Below are 17,194 nucleotides of genomic sequence, written 5' to 3' on the forward strand. Positions count from 1 at the left end.
ACGTTTTCTTTGTTTAATTTTTTATTATGGATTATACACGTAGATCTACTTGAAATATACTTGAAATATACCTTAATAGTTTTAATAAAATAATTTTTTTAAAATATATAATTAAGTGGGCCTCTAATAGTAATTTGAAAGTTGTTGTTTTTTTCTAAACACAATCTAAAATAAATGCTTACAACTACAGTGATATTTACATCTAAATAAGTTTTTAAAACGCCCATTTTAAGGCAAATTTTGTTAAATAATCAAATGGATAGACTATATTTTGTACATTTACTTCTCAAACTAAAAAGTTATCTTTTTTGTAGATTAGAGTGAATAGATCTAGCCTTTGCCCATCAAAAAGATGCAAACGATGTTCTATTTTTTAATCTAGGGAAACGTGTCATAATTGTTGTATTATATAAGGTAGTTTATGAAAGACTAACATGTTCAATAATGCGTCTTTAATATTTTGTTTGTTTTTGGCCTTTCATGCTTATGTGATTTGTATCATCGTGCTGTTCATGTAAGCCGCGGGCGATATTATGAAAGGAGCTATCGATGTCAAGCTTATATCCAATCTTGTGTCCACAGAGTTGGGCAATTTTTAATATTATTTTTAGGATCTTTACTTTATGGTAAGGCTACTGAACATATTTGGGCTTACTTCTAGTATCCAAGGAGCGCTATCCTAAGTTTCATTAAGATTGGTCAACTGGCTTAAAATTCTATGGAAGACATACCTACATTCATAGTTACATACATACTGCGTACATTCAATTATATATACTTAAATGTAGGCTACGCTTAATGGGACGAACCTAGCTCTAGATCTTATGCCTTTGTAATTTTCTGTCACCGTTTAAAGGGTTTATCTACCATTTTAAACTAGAGAAGTAAATATACACATAATCATATACTAAACTTATAGGCCTACATGGATACATGTAGGACGTAATTATCTTGTTAAGGAGGAACGCATTTAATTTATAAGCATTTTTTTTACAAAAATAGCAGCATATTGCGTTGTCAACAAAAAATCATTATAAGACCCAGAATGAGAAAAAATCATGTAGAAAACGAAGTATTTTAAAGAGCCTTGAAGAAAAACTTTAAGGCATACGTGTTTAGCATATTAACCACATTGCGCGCAAAAAAATTAAACTTCAAATATTGCTTTAGAAACATTGCTATTCCGATTATTATTTTAAAAATCTCTATATTTATATATAGCACAAATTAGAAAAAAAATGACAAAAAAATGTAATATAAGTATCATAACTATGTCCCATAAATGCTTGAAATCTAAATGATGACTTTTCATTTTGACTGCCTTAATTAATAGTTTCAAAAAAAATCCTTTTACATCCACATCTATATCCAGATCTAACGTAGTCTTTAAAGATGTAGAATCTAGATCTAAATTACAAATTACAGAAATAAAACTAGAATTTCAATCAAGACGTAGGCCTATAACAATGTCGAATATATTTTAGATGTAAAATCTAATCTTTAGCCTCTTAGTAGGCCTAAATATTCTAATTCAAATAGATTTTAAACCTTATTAACTGTCTTGACTTAGCCTGTAGTACTACAAGAGCTACTAGTCTAGATATAGAATAAATATCTACATCTATATATAGATTATCAGAGAGATAGAGAGAGAAAGAGAAAAAAGTGACACTTTAGGACTCAAGATCTACTCTACATTATTTTGTAAATATAATCTAGATCTAGATAATAATATAATATTTAGAATAATATCTAGATTCAGCCTAAATCTATTAGTTACTGCATCTCGTGTAGATTCAGATGTAAATCTGATCTAGAATTGATTGAAAAATTAAATATAGATCTACATCAAAATTTTAGTCAAGACAACAACTTCAATCTACATATAGACCTAGAAGATCAAATAAGCAGTAGATCTGGATCTACATTCAAGATCAAGTTTTTAAATAAGTCCATACCAGAATTTAGACATAGTATAGAATCCTTGTCCTTACTAAATTCTATTCTTTATTTAGAAATCAATGTGTTAGGGACATATTGGAAAAATATTTTGGCATGATTATAAATGACACTTGTCATTGATTAAACGAAGCATTAGCGCTAAGATTAACCAAATTTAGGCCACAATATGACGAAATATAAACAATAAATGAATAGCGTATTTTCAAATTTAAAAAATGACGATTTATTTTGTCGGAATTTGGATTTTGCGGAACACAATAAAAGTACCAATGAGGAACGGCGTAACATGTGGATTATTTTTTTATGTTTTAGCGGGACTGTTCTGCTAAATGCGGAACGGTAGGCTCATCTGCAAGTAGCACATGAAACTGCAACACGGGTAAATCGCGAGCGTTCGAGGCGTAAAATCCTTCTTTGTCTCTGTTATGTTTTTTTAAACACAGTGCAGGATTCGCAGACAGGATGCGCAAAGACCTGTTTTGAAGTCGTTGTTCCTTTAGTATGCTTAATATAGTTCCATGGTTGAAGGTTTCTTCTTTTGGTGATCGCCATATTTTTTTTGTGTGTATCTGTGCTTGCACAAACAGATATTCCCAGCATCTTTACAGCCCTTAGACAACGCCGTTTGCGCTGGCTTGGACATGTTCGCCGGATGGAGGACAAACGCATCTCGAAAGTCATCCTCTAAGGACAACTCGCGTCTGGCACAAGAAAAATTGGTCGCACCCACCTCCGTTACATAGATGTAATAAAACGGGACCTCAAATCAGTGAACATCAATACTGACCATTGGGAAGACATAGCTCTAGACCGCATCAGATGGAGAGAGACAGTGACCAAGAAAGCTATGGAAAGCAAAAGGACATAGCTCTGGAAGAAAAATGGACAATGAAAAAATGGACAGCTCCTCTACCACCGAAGCGAAAACCACTTTAACCTGCGCTACCTGTGGACAGGAGTGTCTCTCCAAAATAGGACTCCACGGCCACACGAGGAAGTATGCGAGATGAACCATAGTGGTTTTATGACTGAAGGAGGCCAATGTGTGTGTGTTTGTGCTTAAAATCTGTATTTCCAATTAAAAGGCTGTTGGATGCGCAGAGAGAAATCAAGCGCTCGCCATTATCACTGATGTTTTCTGCAGAGCCATATTGTCCCATTACGTATTCAAAGCCAGTTCGGTTGAGTTTGATTTTGATGTTATATCTCGCATCTGCTATTTTAGACATGATGATTCCTACACCACCAATGTGTTCCTTATCGTGTCCTGAAAATATTATGGTCTTGCCATCATTGATTATTTGTTCACTTGATGTCCAACGCATCTCGCAGATCCCAAGGATGTCCATCCGGTAAGAGTCAAGCTCTCTTAAAAGTTGTGCCAGTTTACAGCATTGTTTCAGGCTTCTTAAATTCCATGTGCCTATAAGAGTCTGTTTCTTAGCGTTGAAGTGCTTGCCTTGTATCGGGCATTGAACGTTCAATTGGTTTTGATCCAATTTAGTCCTGTATAGTTTTCTTTATGTGTCAAGTCTGCTGTTTCTGTAGCAATTGTGTTTTTACATGGTGGGGTCGCTAGCCCCACGCCAAATCCTCCTCCTTTCTCACCGGGATTTGGGACCGGCAGATGGTGAAGTTTATTAGAAATATAGAATTACAAGAAAAGGGGATCCGAATACTACAAGGAAACATTAAACCGAACATTAAAGCAAATAAAGCATCTGGACCTGATATTATTCCAGCTAGACTACTCAAAGAACTAAGCAATGAGCTAGTACTAGTGTTCAAAATATTTTTTAAGCATCTCTAAACCAGGTAAGGGTACCAGGGACTAAAAAGAAGTTAACGTCACTCCCCTATTCAAAAAAGGAAAGATATGACCCAAGAAACTACAGAGCAGTATCACTAACCAGCATCACATGTGAAATCCTTGTACACATAATATCATAAACACCAACATCATAAACCACTTAGACAAACATAATGTCCTTACTCCATACCAACACGATTTTAGTAAATAAATATCATGTGAAACACTACTAATAGGAGTGATTGATAATTTTTAAAAAGGTTTAGATAGTAGTAAGAAAATAGATGCCATCTTATTAGATTTTTCTAAGACTTTTGACAAAGTTCAAAGTTCATAGTTTCATAAAAAAATATTATTTTGACAAAAAATAACAACACAAGATACATACATTTTAATAAGAGAATTTGATGAATTACAGAAATGGGAATCAATTGGAGCATGTCTTTTCACTCAAAAAATTTCAGTTATTATGAGTAACAAAAACCTAAAACAAATTCCACTTATCTTATTCATGGTAAACCAGTAACACAAAACAAAAACGCAAAATATTGAGGTATTTTAATAAATGAAAAACATTCATAGAATCCCCATATAGATGAAACCATTAAAAATAAAACAAAATAATAGTATTAAAAGAAACTTCTACAAATCATATAAGTACATGAAACTAAAATGTTATTTATCTTTGATTAGGCCAATACGAGAATATGCATCCTAAGATTGGGACCTCTAAACTCAAGAGATCATTGAGAAACTGAAACAAACACAAAATAAAATAAAGTAGCAATTGTATAACAAAACACTGAACCATAATCTTCAAATACAAAATCGTAATCTAATAAAATACTCAGAAAGACACAAAGATAAAGGCACATTCCTCGTTTTATATGCTTAAAAGTTAGTTTAAAGTTAGGCCTACTTTTAAGTATCATTGACCTTCTAGTACATATTCCCCTCAAAATAAAAAACAAAAAAAAAACATAAAGCATTTGTAACTATTTGTAAAATTTCATTACAAAAATTCAAATATGTTTAGTCGAAATATTTATAAACAATATATAGATCTATTTATCCATTGTGAATACGTGTTCCAATATTTAGCCACTGTCACTAACTGTTTAAAAAAAAATTGTCAGTTATTCCAAAAGTGCATTTTTTAAGCTTGGGTGACACCCCCTTAATGGGTGTCACCAGTTGCGGACCACACTCCCCTAGTGACGTCACTGAATCATTGGTTTAAAAGAAAGACTACATTGACCAAGGAACACACGTAGTACGTAATCATCTTCTTTTCTGAAGTAACGTTTGTATTTTATAAGATAAGATAAGATTTTTAAAATGTCTAGATATTATAGGTGTTTAATATATAATGGGACTCTACAATTCAGTAGAGAAAAGGTTTATGAACAAAATGTTAAAAAAAAAATTTAAATAAAAAACAAAAGGCTTGTTAGAAAAGATCAGGTGCTACCAAATATTCTCTGTGTTAAACATATTACGATGATTAATGTCAAGTGCCCAAAATAAATAGCTAAATAACTAATAAATATTTTTAAAAACTGCATAAAATCATACTTGTTTTAAATTTAAAAACAAATAAACAAAATACAAACATTCTTGTAAATTACTACATAATTTTATTGGAATTATGTCGAAAACTTTATATTTCACATAAAGATGTTTATTTTCTTTACATTGCCTTTAATACAGAAAACTGCAAATCTTCGGAGTGGACATGTAATGATGGATTATGTATCAAAGAAAACTACAGGTGTGATGGAAATTTAGACTGTAATGACAAAAGTGATGAGTTGAATTGCAGTAAGTTTTATTTAACAGTTTTAACATTATGATTTAGTATTATAATATTAAAAATTACTATTATTTTTTTTTATTATAATAATAAATTAACATTAAGTCTGCTAGTTGACCTCACAAAACATAAATCATAAAATGATTTTATTGACCAACTAAAAATTAACGTATTTGTTACATGATTTGCAAGCTGACCAAAAACTGACATCAAAGTCCTAGTAGAAAATAACTTACTATACACTTTCACACTCTTAACTTATTCACGCTTGTCATTGACACATAGAGAGGTTTTGGCAGGCCTTGTTGTTATCATCGGGGTGGTTAGTGTATTATTATTATTATCATGCCACTATCGAAACCAATTTTTGAGGGGGAGAGTTTTTTTTCAAACCGTAACTGTAGCACCAAGTGAACCCTATCTCTAAGTTTAAACGCACACAAACCGCATATATGTTGTTAAGCGAGCCGCCATCCAAAATAGTGCAGAAGGTGCGCACTATTAAAGACTAGACTAGAGAAGGATGTTAACATTAGAAAGATAGAAGTGAACAAGTTTCGCCAAAAGTCTAGACTGATATGAAGAGAATGTGCTAAAGGCAGATGTTTTATATATATGTGATGTCCCCGTGTAAACAAACACATTAGAAAGATAGAAGGAAGTGAACAAGTTTCGCCAAAAGTCTAGACTGATATGAAGAGGATGTGCTAAAGGCAGATGTTTTATATATATGTGATGTCCCCGTGTAAACAAACATAGTTGCCTCGTTGTGTTGCCTCCCTTCAGATATATATATATAAAGTTATCTAGTTATATATATATAGTTATATATATATATATATTGTTGTAACTCTGTTCCCGCACTGATATACATGGTGCGCACTAGCACACTGTTTCACACGAGATGTAAAATACAAAACAGGAAATAGAGACATGATGGTGAATGCCGGCTTATTTTAAAAAGAACAAATTAGATCTAAGAGAAATTGACATCCTGTGGTTTGTGCGTGTTATTTGATTTATTTATTAAATAAATATCAATGTTATTATTCCTCTGTTGAGTTGTTTCCTCGAATGTACACCAATATATATATATATATATATATATATGTATATATATATATTATATATATATATATCACAGAAAAACAAAAAGTGGTAAATATTATAATTAAAGCAATGTTTTTCAACCTTCAAAAAAAATACACAACTGTTTCGTTGGAGGCTCTTCTCTTGACAACTTAGTGGTTTTCTTGCTATATAATATTGTTACAAATGACCAGTGACAAGAAGAGGTTAACGTGTGACCCCGACGAAATAACACAGCAGCGGGTGTTCCCTGGAATGTACATGTATAAACAGAGACTGGATGTGACGTGTCCTTACGTGTTATTCCAGAAGGTACTAGCAATGTCCTCTGACAGATAGAGGTCACAATTTGTGACCCCGGCAAGATGACACTGCAGCAGGTGTTCTCTGGAATCTACATGTAAAAACAAAGACAGGATGTGAGGTTTCTGGTACCGACCACACTTGATTTTTATATTTACTTTTGCTAACCTGATCCTCCATCGACTGACCATTTATTCCACGTTTGAAATTTTTGAAATTTGTTTATGCTGTGGGGCAAAAAAAGACCTAAACGAGTGTGTTAAGTAACTGGAGTTATGATCACTGATTTTTTGATGGACGATTGTTTTTCTTTAATTGGTGTTTTTAAATCGGGATATGAAAACTTTGTTAGGAGTAGTATGGAATTTATTTTTTTACTGGGAGTATTAACTGTTCGTAGTTGGATTGTGCTTCTGTAATCATAAGGATATCGGCAACCTGAAAATAGGTGAGTTAAATTTTTTAAGATCCACTCCAAATTCATAACAATTGGTGTTACAATGTCTAATTCTAAACGTCTTCACGAGCTCCAGATTAACGAATTCCGAAAGGAATTAAAGAGTCGTAACATCGTAGTGTCTGGAGACAAAGAAAGCCTAGTTAGCTGCATGCAAGATGCCTTGAAAGAAGATGGGTTCGACTCGGACACTCACGAGTATGAAGTGAAGATTGATCTCTGTGGAATATTGAATGAAATGAAAAAAGAGCTTATAGGGTCAATACAAACATATTCGACTAGCCAGTAAAAAGATATGGAGGAATTTAGAAGTAAGCTAAGGGATGAAATCGTTGCAGTAAAATCACAGTATACAGCACAGATGGAGCAAAAGATTCAAGTCCTTAGCGACGAGGTCCAGGCAGTCATAGTCGAGTTGGAAAAGGTTAAAGACACAAAATAAATTTAGGGTCAACTGGAAAAGTCAAGCCACCTATCTTTGATGGTAGTTTCGTGGACAGTTTATAAATCTATAAGACAATTTGAGGCGGCTGCAAAAATGAACAACTGGAGTAAAGACGAAGAAAAAGGAACTGGATTTATGCTTTTATTACAAGGAAAGGCCCCTGAATTGCCCCAGATAGTAAGCGACCAGCAAGATGACGATGCAATTGTTAAAACAATGGAATTGCAATTTGAGAACGAACACTTGAAGGAGGTTTACAAGGTGCAATTGAAGACTAGGCAGCAAAAACCAGGAGAGAAACTACAGGAGTTGATGGAAGATATCGAACGACTGGCACGCTTGGCTAATCCGACCCTTACCCAGGAGATCTCATGCGTTCTCGTAACGGACGTGTTTAGTGATGGTGTTCGTGACCCCGAATTGAAGAAGGCCATCTGATTGAGTGAGAAACGAGAGGCAAGCGATGCTGTGATATAAGCTTTATCTTTTGAGGCAGCTAAATCACGGCGAAAACGACCCTTTCCAGTCGGGGGCTCAAAGTTCAGAAGGAGGACCTCTTGCATATCATCATACATGTGGTGGAAACTATAGCTTATTTTATATAGATATTTGTGACAATCAAAAGCTTGCTGTCAGAGTCATTCAATTCTATCACAGCATTAATTATTATTTATTATTATTTATTTATTTTATTTTAATTATTTCTCATTTTTAGTCCCGATTTCCCTACCAACCCCCACACTTTTCCTCTTCTCGCTATACATAGTCCACCATCTTGGCGACTACTAGGCCACGACTTCTAGTTTATCTCCTCTTGACCTGGGGAAAGATCAAACAAACAGTCACTTACTTTGGATTTAGGCGCCGGATGTCCGACTTTCACGTCGAAACCACCTTGGATGAAACACGCTTCAGTATTTCTTTTACCCCACCCACGTCTCTCTTTGATCAAGGAGATTATTTGTGTCACCACTCCTCTTGACCCTTCCAATGTGCAACTTTCATCGGACTTTTCCTACGTTAGAGATAATCTTTAGCCTATCGCCTTTCCTGTTTCCGCCCACCTACTCCGGACCTTTATAAGGTAGAATAAGGTGGAACAGATACACTCTTTCACTTCTCATTCTCGCCGACAGTCGAATCTGGACTATTTCGTTTATTCTTACTCTTAGAGGAATACCTGGTGGTAAGCCGAACATAATCACAGTTCCATCTTAATTTCTCACTGGATATTATCATGTGGATTTTATTATTTCATTTATATTTAATTAGTGCATTGTGTATTTCTCACTGTCGTAAGTATAAAACATAAACATGGCATATGTATATATTTATGTATTGCATTATTCTATTAATGCCACTTTGCTCAATTGATCGTTGATGCAGCTATGTATATATTTGTACATCTTATTTTGTTCCCTTTATCTCGGCTGACAGCCTTGATAATTTTAATATATATGAATTATCTCCCCCCTGTATTCTTTTTACTTTGACGAGAGTTGCGCCCCTTGAACGGACACTCTCTCCATTCAAGCGCACTCCATTGTTCTTGGCCAATGGCCATATGTAAAGAAACCGTCATGGTCACTGACCACCGTCCATTTTTCTCCCCCCCCCACCCTTTTCTCTTCCAACTTATGTTGTTTCATTAAGATTATCTCCCTTACTATGTGCATTTTATAATGCTGTTATCTGCCATCTATTTTCTAATCCCATTTGTCATTATCTCCCCATTGTACTCAAAAGCATTTTACCAATCTGACGAATGCACCTCAGTCAAGGGCATCAATATGATGCATGAGAGACATGTCCTAACTTGTCTTTGTTTATCCGCAGCCTACCTAAGGTGTCTGCCTATTTGTTATTGAGTATCATCTCCTGCCTACTTGGACCTACTCAGCTATTTATAGGATCACTTGCCTACTGCTTTCTAGTATCACCCTTTTACTTGGCGCTATAGGTGCTACTTGCCTGCCTACTTGACGGTCCACTGGTCAACCAATTAGGCACGACATCCCTATAGACCCCGTGTCTGTGCGAGACGTCATCGTTCCGCAAGATCTCCTCAAGTCCCTGGACTTATCCTGCTAACGACACTGCCCACGGCAGATCAGCTCTGCCAGCAGTACCCTTGTGCCCACAGTAACCCGCAACCCGCCCTACTGTGCTCACTACAGATATCAGAACTTTGGCTTGAGACTCCACAAGAACTATATCACCGGCGACCCTCTACCCGCTAGAGCGCTACTTCCAGCTGCAAAACCTCAAGCCAGGATGACAGCCAGCTGCGACACCAGTAGGACAACCAGCTAAGTTCAGAGGGCAAAAGTGACATACTCTCTAATTAAGTGCTTAGTGTGATTTTACAATATTGCTAACGCGATAGATGCAAATCCCCTCCTCTATTTTATTATGCTTTGTATATTTATGTAAATGAATACTCTTTAAATTTTCACTATTTGTATCTCCCTCCATTGTTTGTCTCGTTGCGTGTCTGCTCCCGATTTATCTCTGATGGACCAGTGAGTGGCTATTAAAAAATAATCATCCCCTAGACACCGAACAAGCCAATCACACACGTCATACACGAATTCCGTCACAATATTGAACTAATTTTTTTCACAAACTATAATTTCTGATTAAAAATTGGACCGCCCCTTCTCCACCAAATGGTTTAGGTGGGGAGGGCTTCAGATGTTATAGCCCCACTCCAACCCACCGGATTGGTAAACCTACCAGAAGAAGGGCGAGATAGAAACATACATACATTCATCCCTGTGGCGCTACAGTCAATGGAAGGCTCTGGCCTGCTTGAACACATCCCTCCATTCAGATCTTTTCTGAGCCTTCAATTTCCACGCCCTAACCCCAAAGCTGTCGTAGATCTGTCTTCACATCATCAATCCATCGTTTTTCGGTCGCCTGCTTTTGGTTTTTGCCTGTATACAATTTTTGCTCCTCTGTTTTCTGACATTCTTTCAATGCGTCCTGGCCAGTGTAGTCTCTTCTTTTTTATTTCTGTCACTATCGGTGTGTATTCATAGAAACAGATTACCTTTATATCATCTGCCCCAAAGATCGCAAGCTCTGAAAGGCGAAGTTTTATATACTTACTATGCTACGTACAAGTAGTCTAACTTTTGTTCCTAAACTATTGCAATCCCGTAGGTCATTTATATAAATTAGAAATAGTAATGTTACTGTTTCTGTACACATGAGTTTACTGTTATTGGTGACGATTTAAAGTCCTTTAGTTTTACAGTTAGTTCTCTATTCATCAGGGAATCCTGAATTCATCGGTGTAGAGGAACAGTATTGTTTAAATAGTTTTCTTTTTTTAATCAAGTTATGATGGTGAACTTTGTCAAATAAATGAGAATAGTGACATTAGCCTCATTCTAATTCATCTTTATGTGATGCGAGTAAAAGTATTTTGAACACCATTGCTGGCTCATTGTTTAGTTTTTTTAGATTTAAATGTTTAAAAAATTTATTACCAAGATTTTTTTCTGCTTATTATTAATTAATTAATTTAATGTAGTGAGGTGGATATTTCTTCAGCTCGCACCGGTCGACGTTAGCCACTTGACCTTTCCTTATAGTTGTCTGTAGTATCTAGCCTTCACTCTAGAAACGCTTATTTCATCCTGTAAATAGTAATATGTCAATTAATACATTGGCATAGACTTTAAACATAAAGAAAGTACTAACTTAAAAAAAAATACTTTCATGGTTCAATTTCTTTTTTTTTTTTCAGGTAGCTGCAATGAATATTCCTGGAAATGCAATAATAATGAATGTACTCTAGCTAAAAAGTTATGTAACGGATTTGAAGATTGTGATGACAAAAGTGATGAAAATAATTGTAGTAAGAAATTATTAGCATTAAATGTTATATATTCTTTGTTAAATATTTCTCTCTCTCTCTTTCTCTCTTGCACACTCACCCACAATACTATAAATCTATATATCTGATACCCCTGCGTTACTACGGTTAAAATAGTTGGTGTATATTCATTTCAATCAGAACACTTTGTCATCCTTCATTTGCACGGCCTGCATTATAATTAGAGAGTGGAATCAAACAAATTTTATAACGTTCAGACTCGGTCCGTTAGATTTAATGTTCTGTTTGATTCGTTACAATTAATGTTCTATAGCAAATATAAAGTTCATTGCTATCTTTAGTTATAACACTTTTACACTTAACCTAAACGATGAAGTACACAATTATTGAAGCGGTAAATGTGATGACTACTGATATGAAGTTGAACACAGATGAAGGTAGCTTAAGTAGCCCACCGTTAGTTTAACAATCAGGGCTGCATGTTGTATTTAGAAATATCAGAATTTTTAATGTTTCTGGGTCTAGTCTAGCCCTGCAATCCTATACTCTTAAGCGAGCAATTCTTGTATATATATATATATATATATATATATATATTGTTGCAACTCTAGATAAGGCACTCCACAAAAAGGCAGGCAACTCAACACAGTTTAACAGGAAATAAATACAGGTGTTTATTCACTAGGGCAAACACATTACACCCTTCAGCTTCCTCCTAGTTTTACTACTAATTATACCAGTCCTTTGCTACTTAACCCGAATGCGGACCAACGACAGCCTTCCCCGCTTCGCTCCAGTTCTCTACTACAACCTTCAGGCAGCACAAAAGTTGGCCTCTTAGTTTCCCAAACATTAAGACTCTTCACAATCCCTGATGCACTGTTATTATCTCTCTTCTAGTGTCATCCTGTTTACGTTCACTAGTGCGCTAGTGCGCACCTCAAGCACTGGTGCAAGGCAGGGTTACAACACTATATATATATATATATATATATATATATATATATATATATATATATATATATATATATATATATATATATATATATATTATTTCGAAAACGGCTCTAACGATTGTCTTTAAAATTTCAAGGTATGTGCATCATCATCATCATCATCACTCCTTTGAGTTCCTCATGGAACATAGGGCCTCGACAAAAACACGCCACTCTCCACGGTCACTTGCTAGCTTTTTGATGGTGTCCCAGCTCTTCCCGGTCTTCTCTGCTTCTTCAAGTACACTGCGTCGCCATGTTCTTCTTGATCTTCCTCTGCGTCTTGTTCCCTGGGGGTTCCACTCTAAGGTCTGCCTAGCTCTGTTGCTGGTATCTTTTCTAAGGGTGTGACCAATCCATCTCCACTTCGTCTCTAAGATCTGCACTATATTTTTCTGTCCACTCATCTCCCACAGTTTGGCGTTTTCTACTTTGTCATACCAGTGTATGTGCATATTAGTGACAAAAAAATTCTCAACTCATTGGCCACATCGGGAAAACTTGAAAATTACGAAAATGAGCGATCAGATAAAAACTGCTAATCTTAAGAGTTGCTTTGGTGTTCTGTTAGTTCTAAATGTAATTGTACATTGCGATTAAATATATAGTCTCTTAAGTCCTCCTACAGTCTAGACAAATCACAGCTCACGTCCGTCTTATAGTTTTGTAATCCATTTTTTGCGTAAAACTATAGTAGGTCTACTATTATTGGTTTGGAAGAAAGTCTTTGCATTGTAATTTTTTAGATGGTTACGTTCAGACATTTAATTATGAAATTAGTATATTCATTATGGCTTTAGTACGAAACATCAAGTGACGAAATCTCTACGTTATAGGGTAAAACAGGCACTTTGTGACAATGTAAAATGGCGCATTTTTTCTTAGTAGACTTAAATCATTGCATTAGTTTTCTAAGGAAAGTTTCCGTGGGGCACCTCTGTTACGCCGAACAATATGTTCGTCCCCCATACAGGATACGTGCCCTGCCCAGCCTGACTGTCGGACTAAAAAAAGCTCATACCGGCTTTTGACATCCATCCATCCCAGTGGCGCTATAGCCCGTGGAGGGATATGGCCTGCTTTTACAGATCCCTCCATTCAGATCTCTCCTGGGCCTTCCGTCATCACGCCCTAACTCCAAGCTTTTTACCGAGGTTTATAGTTAAATCAAAAGAGGCTGCAGCGTACGCAAACTCGTTGACCGCTAGATGGATATCATGTTTAGTGTGAGCAAGTAAGGCGTAGAGAAGCTGTGTTATGACAATTTCCTTTGTTTTGGTACGGGACAGTAGACACCGAAGAATGTATGCATGGTAATAATTCACCAGCAAAATAATAATAATAATAAGACTTGTCTTCGAGTCCGAAAATTAATGAGGATTGCAGTATTTCCCGTGGCTACGCAGCCCCAGCTGTAACTTACATATTTTGCCACAAATCCAGGGCAAGCATAACCATTGTCCGCGGTGCTCGATTAAGATTTTCTTTTATCGTCTGCGTCTGTCCTCGGTAGCAGATTTTCTTTTGGTCTCAAATGTGTATCCGTGGCCTTTGTATAGAGGGAGTTATTTAAGTAAGACAGTTACGCTGGACAGAGCAGTATCCTGTATTGTAGACGAATCTCAGATGAACGCATGCCAAAGGCAGTCTTTTTTGGTGAGCTTAAAAAGTGGTCGACGTAAAACCCAAACGCTAAAAAGACCAGCTTAGGCGCCAACTTGCCTTAGCTGACAGAAGAGAGCACCTAGTTGGATGCGGTCTCAGAACGAGACAGCTGGAGGTCACCAGCAAAATAAACAACAAAAGGTATCTACACCGCTCTACGCAATTAAAAAATAAACAATTTATTAAACACTTAAAACACAATTACTAATCATACATCGGTACATTTAATTTCATTATTTTACTTTTCTTTCATAGTTCTATAATAAATCAATCTACAGTAAGATGGTGCGCAAATGTTTAATTAGGTCTATTGATTCTTTAAAACTCGTTTTTGTTTGCAATCAAATGTTTTAGTGTAATGCGGTAAGCCTAGTGACGTAAGCAGCATTTTTCCCGTTAAAGTCATAGAATATATTCATTCAAAAAACATTCTAGCCAAAATTAATTTTTCGAAAATGAGGCACTTTCAAGCCGATATAACGGTTGATCTCAAGTTTTCCCGATGAGGCCAAAGAGTTGAGAATTTTATTTCTCACTAATATGCACATACCTTGAAATTTTAAAGAAAATCGTTAGAGCTGTTATCGAGATGAAATTTATCTATATATTAATATATATACATACATACAATGATTGCTCGCTTAAGTGTATAGGATATAAAGTAGAAAGTAAGGCGTATGTATGTATCAATGTATATATGTATGTAGGTATGTTACAAATAGAAAACCGTTTGACCAATCTTGATAAAACACATGAACATACTAATTATAGTCCATTCATTTCATATTTTAATCAAATAAACATTAAAATTTGTTTTTCTAAAGCATTTTTCATACATTCGTTAGTTAAAGCTGCGAAGCCGTGTTGAGATATATTCATTCATGAATCGCTTACTAAAAAAGATCACGCAGCGCAGAATGAACTCTTAAAGCCAATATTTAACTCTAGATTAATCTAGATCATAGACTTAGATTATAGTCTTAGAAAAGTAATGATCTTTAGTTTTCAAAGTTTAGAAATAATGCAAAATCATTCTCGGATATTCACGCAAATGTATGAAACAAAGCCGGACGAATTTTAGAAAAGAATTTACACAATTTATATACGAATTTATTACTTATGTTAATAATATATACTAATTATTTATATTACAACCTATTTTTAGATTATTTCGCCCCCCCCCTCTAGTATGTTGGCCGATTTGGTGGGGTCGGGAGGGGGCGAGGGTATCAATCCCGCCCCCCATACACTTTCGCGGAGGGGGGCGGTCCAATTTATTTATAGAAATCACAGCTTGCTAACAAAATCAATGAAATATCTATATGATTAAAACTTGTCATTGATATTTTAACCGATTTTTATATTATATCGTTCCCTGTTTGCCGATTGGGGGGGGGGGGGGCGAAAACTCTACTGCCCTTCCCACCTACTTTTATGGAGAAATCATAGTTTGTGAACCAAATTATTTCAATTAATATATAAATTTTATATTATGTCAATCCCTTTCTGGTATCTTGGTCGATTCGTTGGGGTTGGGGGAGAGCGATTGTATGTACTGCCCTCCCCACTCTAGCCCTTTGAGTGGGTGGGGCGGTCCTATTTTTATGGAGAATCATAGTTTGTGAACAAAATTAGTTGAGTCGACCCACCCCTATTACTTAATGCCAAATGCAATCTTTAGCAGAAATTATTAAAGGAGCGAGGATTAATCGTTTTAACTCTACCGCCCCTCCCATTTCCAGACAGAGTTTATGTAATTTCACATTAATTTATAATAATTATTTTAAGAAAGTTAGAATTCAAACGAAATTTTTCAGTATAAGAGTCACGATTGAGATGAGTTATAAACCCAAAAAATTTGCACAAAGTCCCTTTTCCCAACCTTTACTCAATCTGATATTTTGCTAGTTAAATACATTTGGGACTATAACTCACTATTTATACTTGAATTTTATTGAATATTATTTATCAAATAATTCTTTTTTTGACGGCGATCCTCAAAGCCAAAATCTAAATATGTGGGTTATCTTATCTTTTCAAGGAAAAAATCGGTTTTATTTGCAATGTATTAAATGCCTATAAATTCATATTAGAATACTTTTCAAGTACCACATTATTCGAAATGTCCTTTTTTAATAGTATGAATAATGATCCTTTGGTCAGGACTGTGAAGAATGCAAGAAATCTTTTTTTGGCGTCGGAACCCCACTGATGAATAATGAGCAGTAGATGTCAGGAGAATGCGTTTCTGCAGTGAAGAATACAAGAAAACGCTTTTGGCGTCGGGGCTTCGCCCGGAACTCCATTGATCAATAATGAGCTGTAGATGTCAGGAAAATGCGTTTCTCCATTGAAGGATGCAAGAAAACGCTTTTCGCGTGGGGCTTCGCCACGAGCCCCACTAGGGAACCTCATAGCGCTGCCCCAGTTGTTTTGTTTTTCGCCTGAGGTTGAGAAATGATGCTTTTTTTATTCTCATATATATATATATATATATATATATATATATATATATATATATATATATATATATATATATATATATATGTGTGTGTGTGTGTTGTACGCACGTTTATGCATAGCGTTAGGGTTTACTGGGCGTTAGGGTTAGGGTTTGGAAAAAAAATCGTCCCCCCCAACTCCAAAGTTCTGGATCCGCCAGTGATATGTAGGCATACAAGCAAATGTTTTTTATTTAAAAACGGAGTTAGGTCGATTAGCTATTTTGATAGCTTCATTGATACTATTTTTACATTCACGCATTCGCTTTACTTATAACATTATTATTTCGTTAATTGATTACAAAAC

The 17,194-nt window shown here is 35.4% G+C and overlaps 1 protein-coding gene across 1 annotated transcript in view; it reads left to right on the forward strand.

Annotated features, from left to right (window-relative positions):
- The window catches only part of LOC106063152 (uncharacterized), a 117,600-nt gene that overhangs the window by 50,001 nt on the left and 50,405 nt on the right, over window positions 1–17,194 (forward strand). The window contains exons 5-6 of the mRNA XM_056013966.1: window positions 5,483–5,593; window positions 11,637–11,747. Coding sequence (XP_055869941.1) covers window positions 5,483–5,593; window positions 11,637–11,747 — 222 coding nt within the window. The remainder of the gene's footprint in view (window positions 1–5,482; window positions 5,594–11,636; window positions 11,748–17,194) is intronic.

The sequence above is a fragment of the Biomphalaria glabrata genome, chromosome 16 (genome assembly GCF_947242115.1).
Source record: "Biomphalaria glabrata chromosome 16, xgBioGlab47.1, whole genome shotgun sequence".
In the NCBI taxonomy this organism is placed as follows: Eukaryota; Metazoa; Mollusca; class Gastropoda; family Planorbidae; genus Biomphalaria; species Biomphalaria glabrata.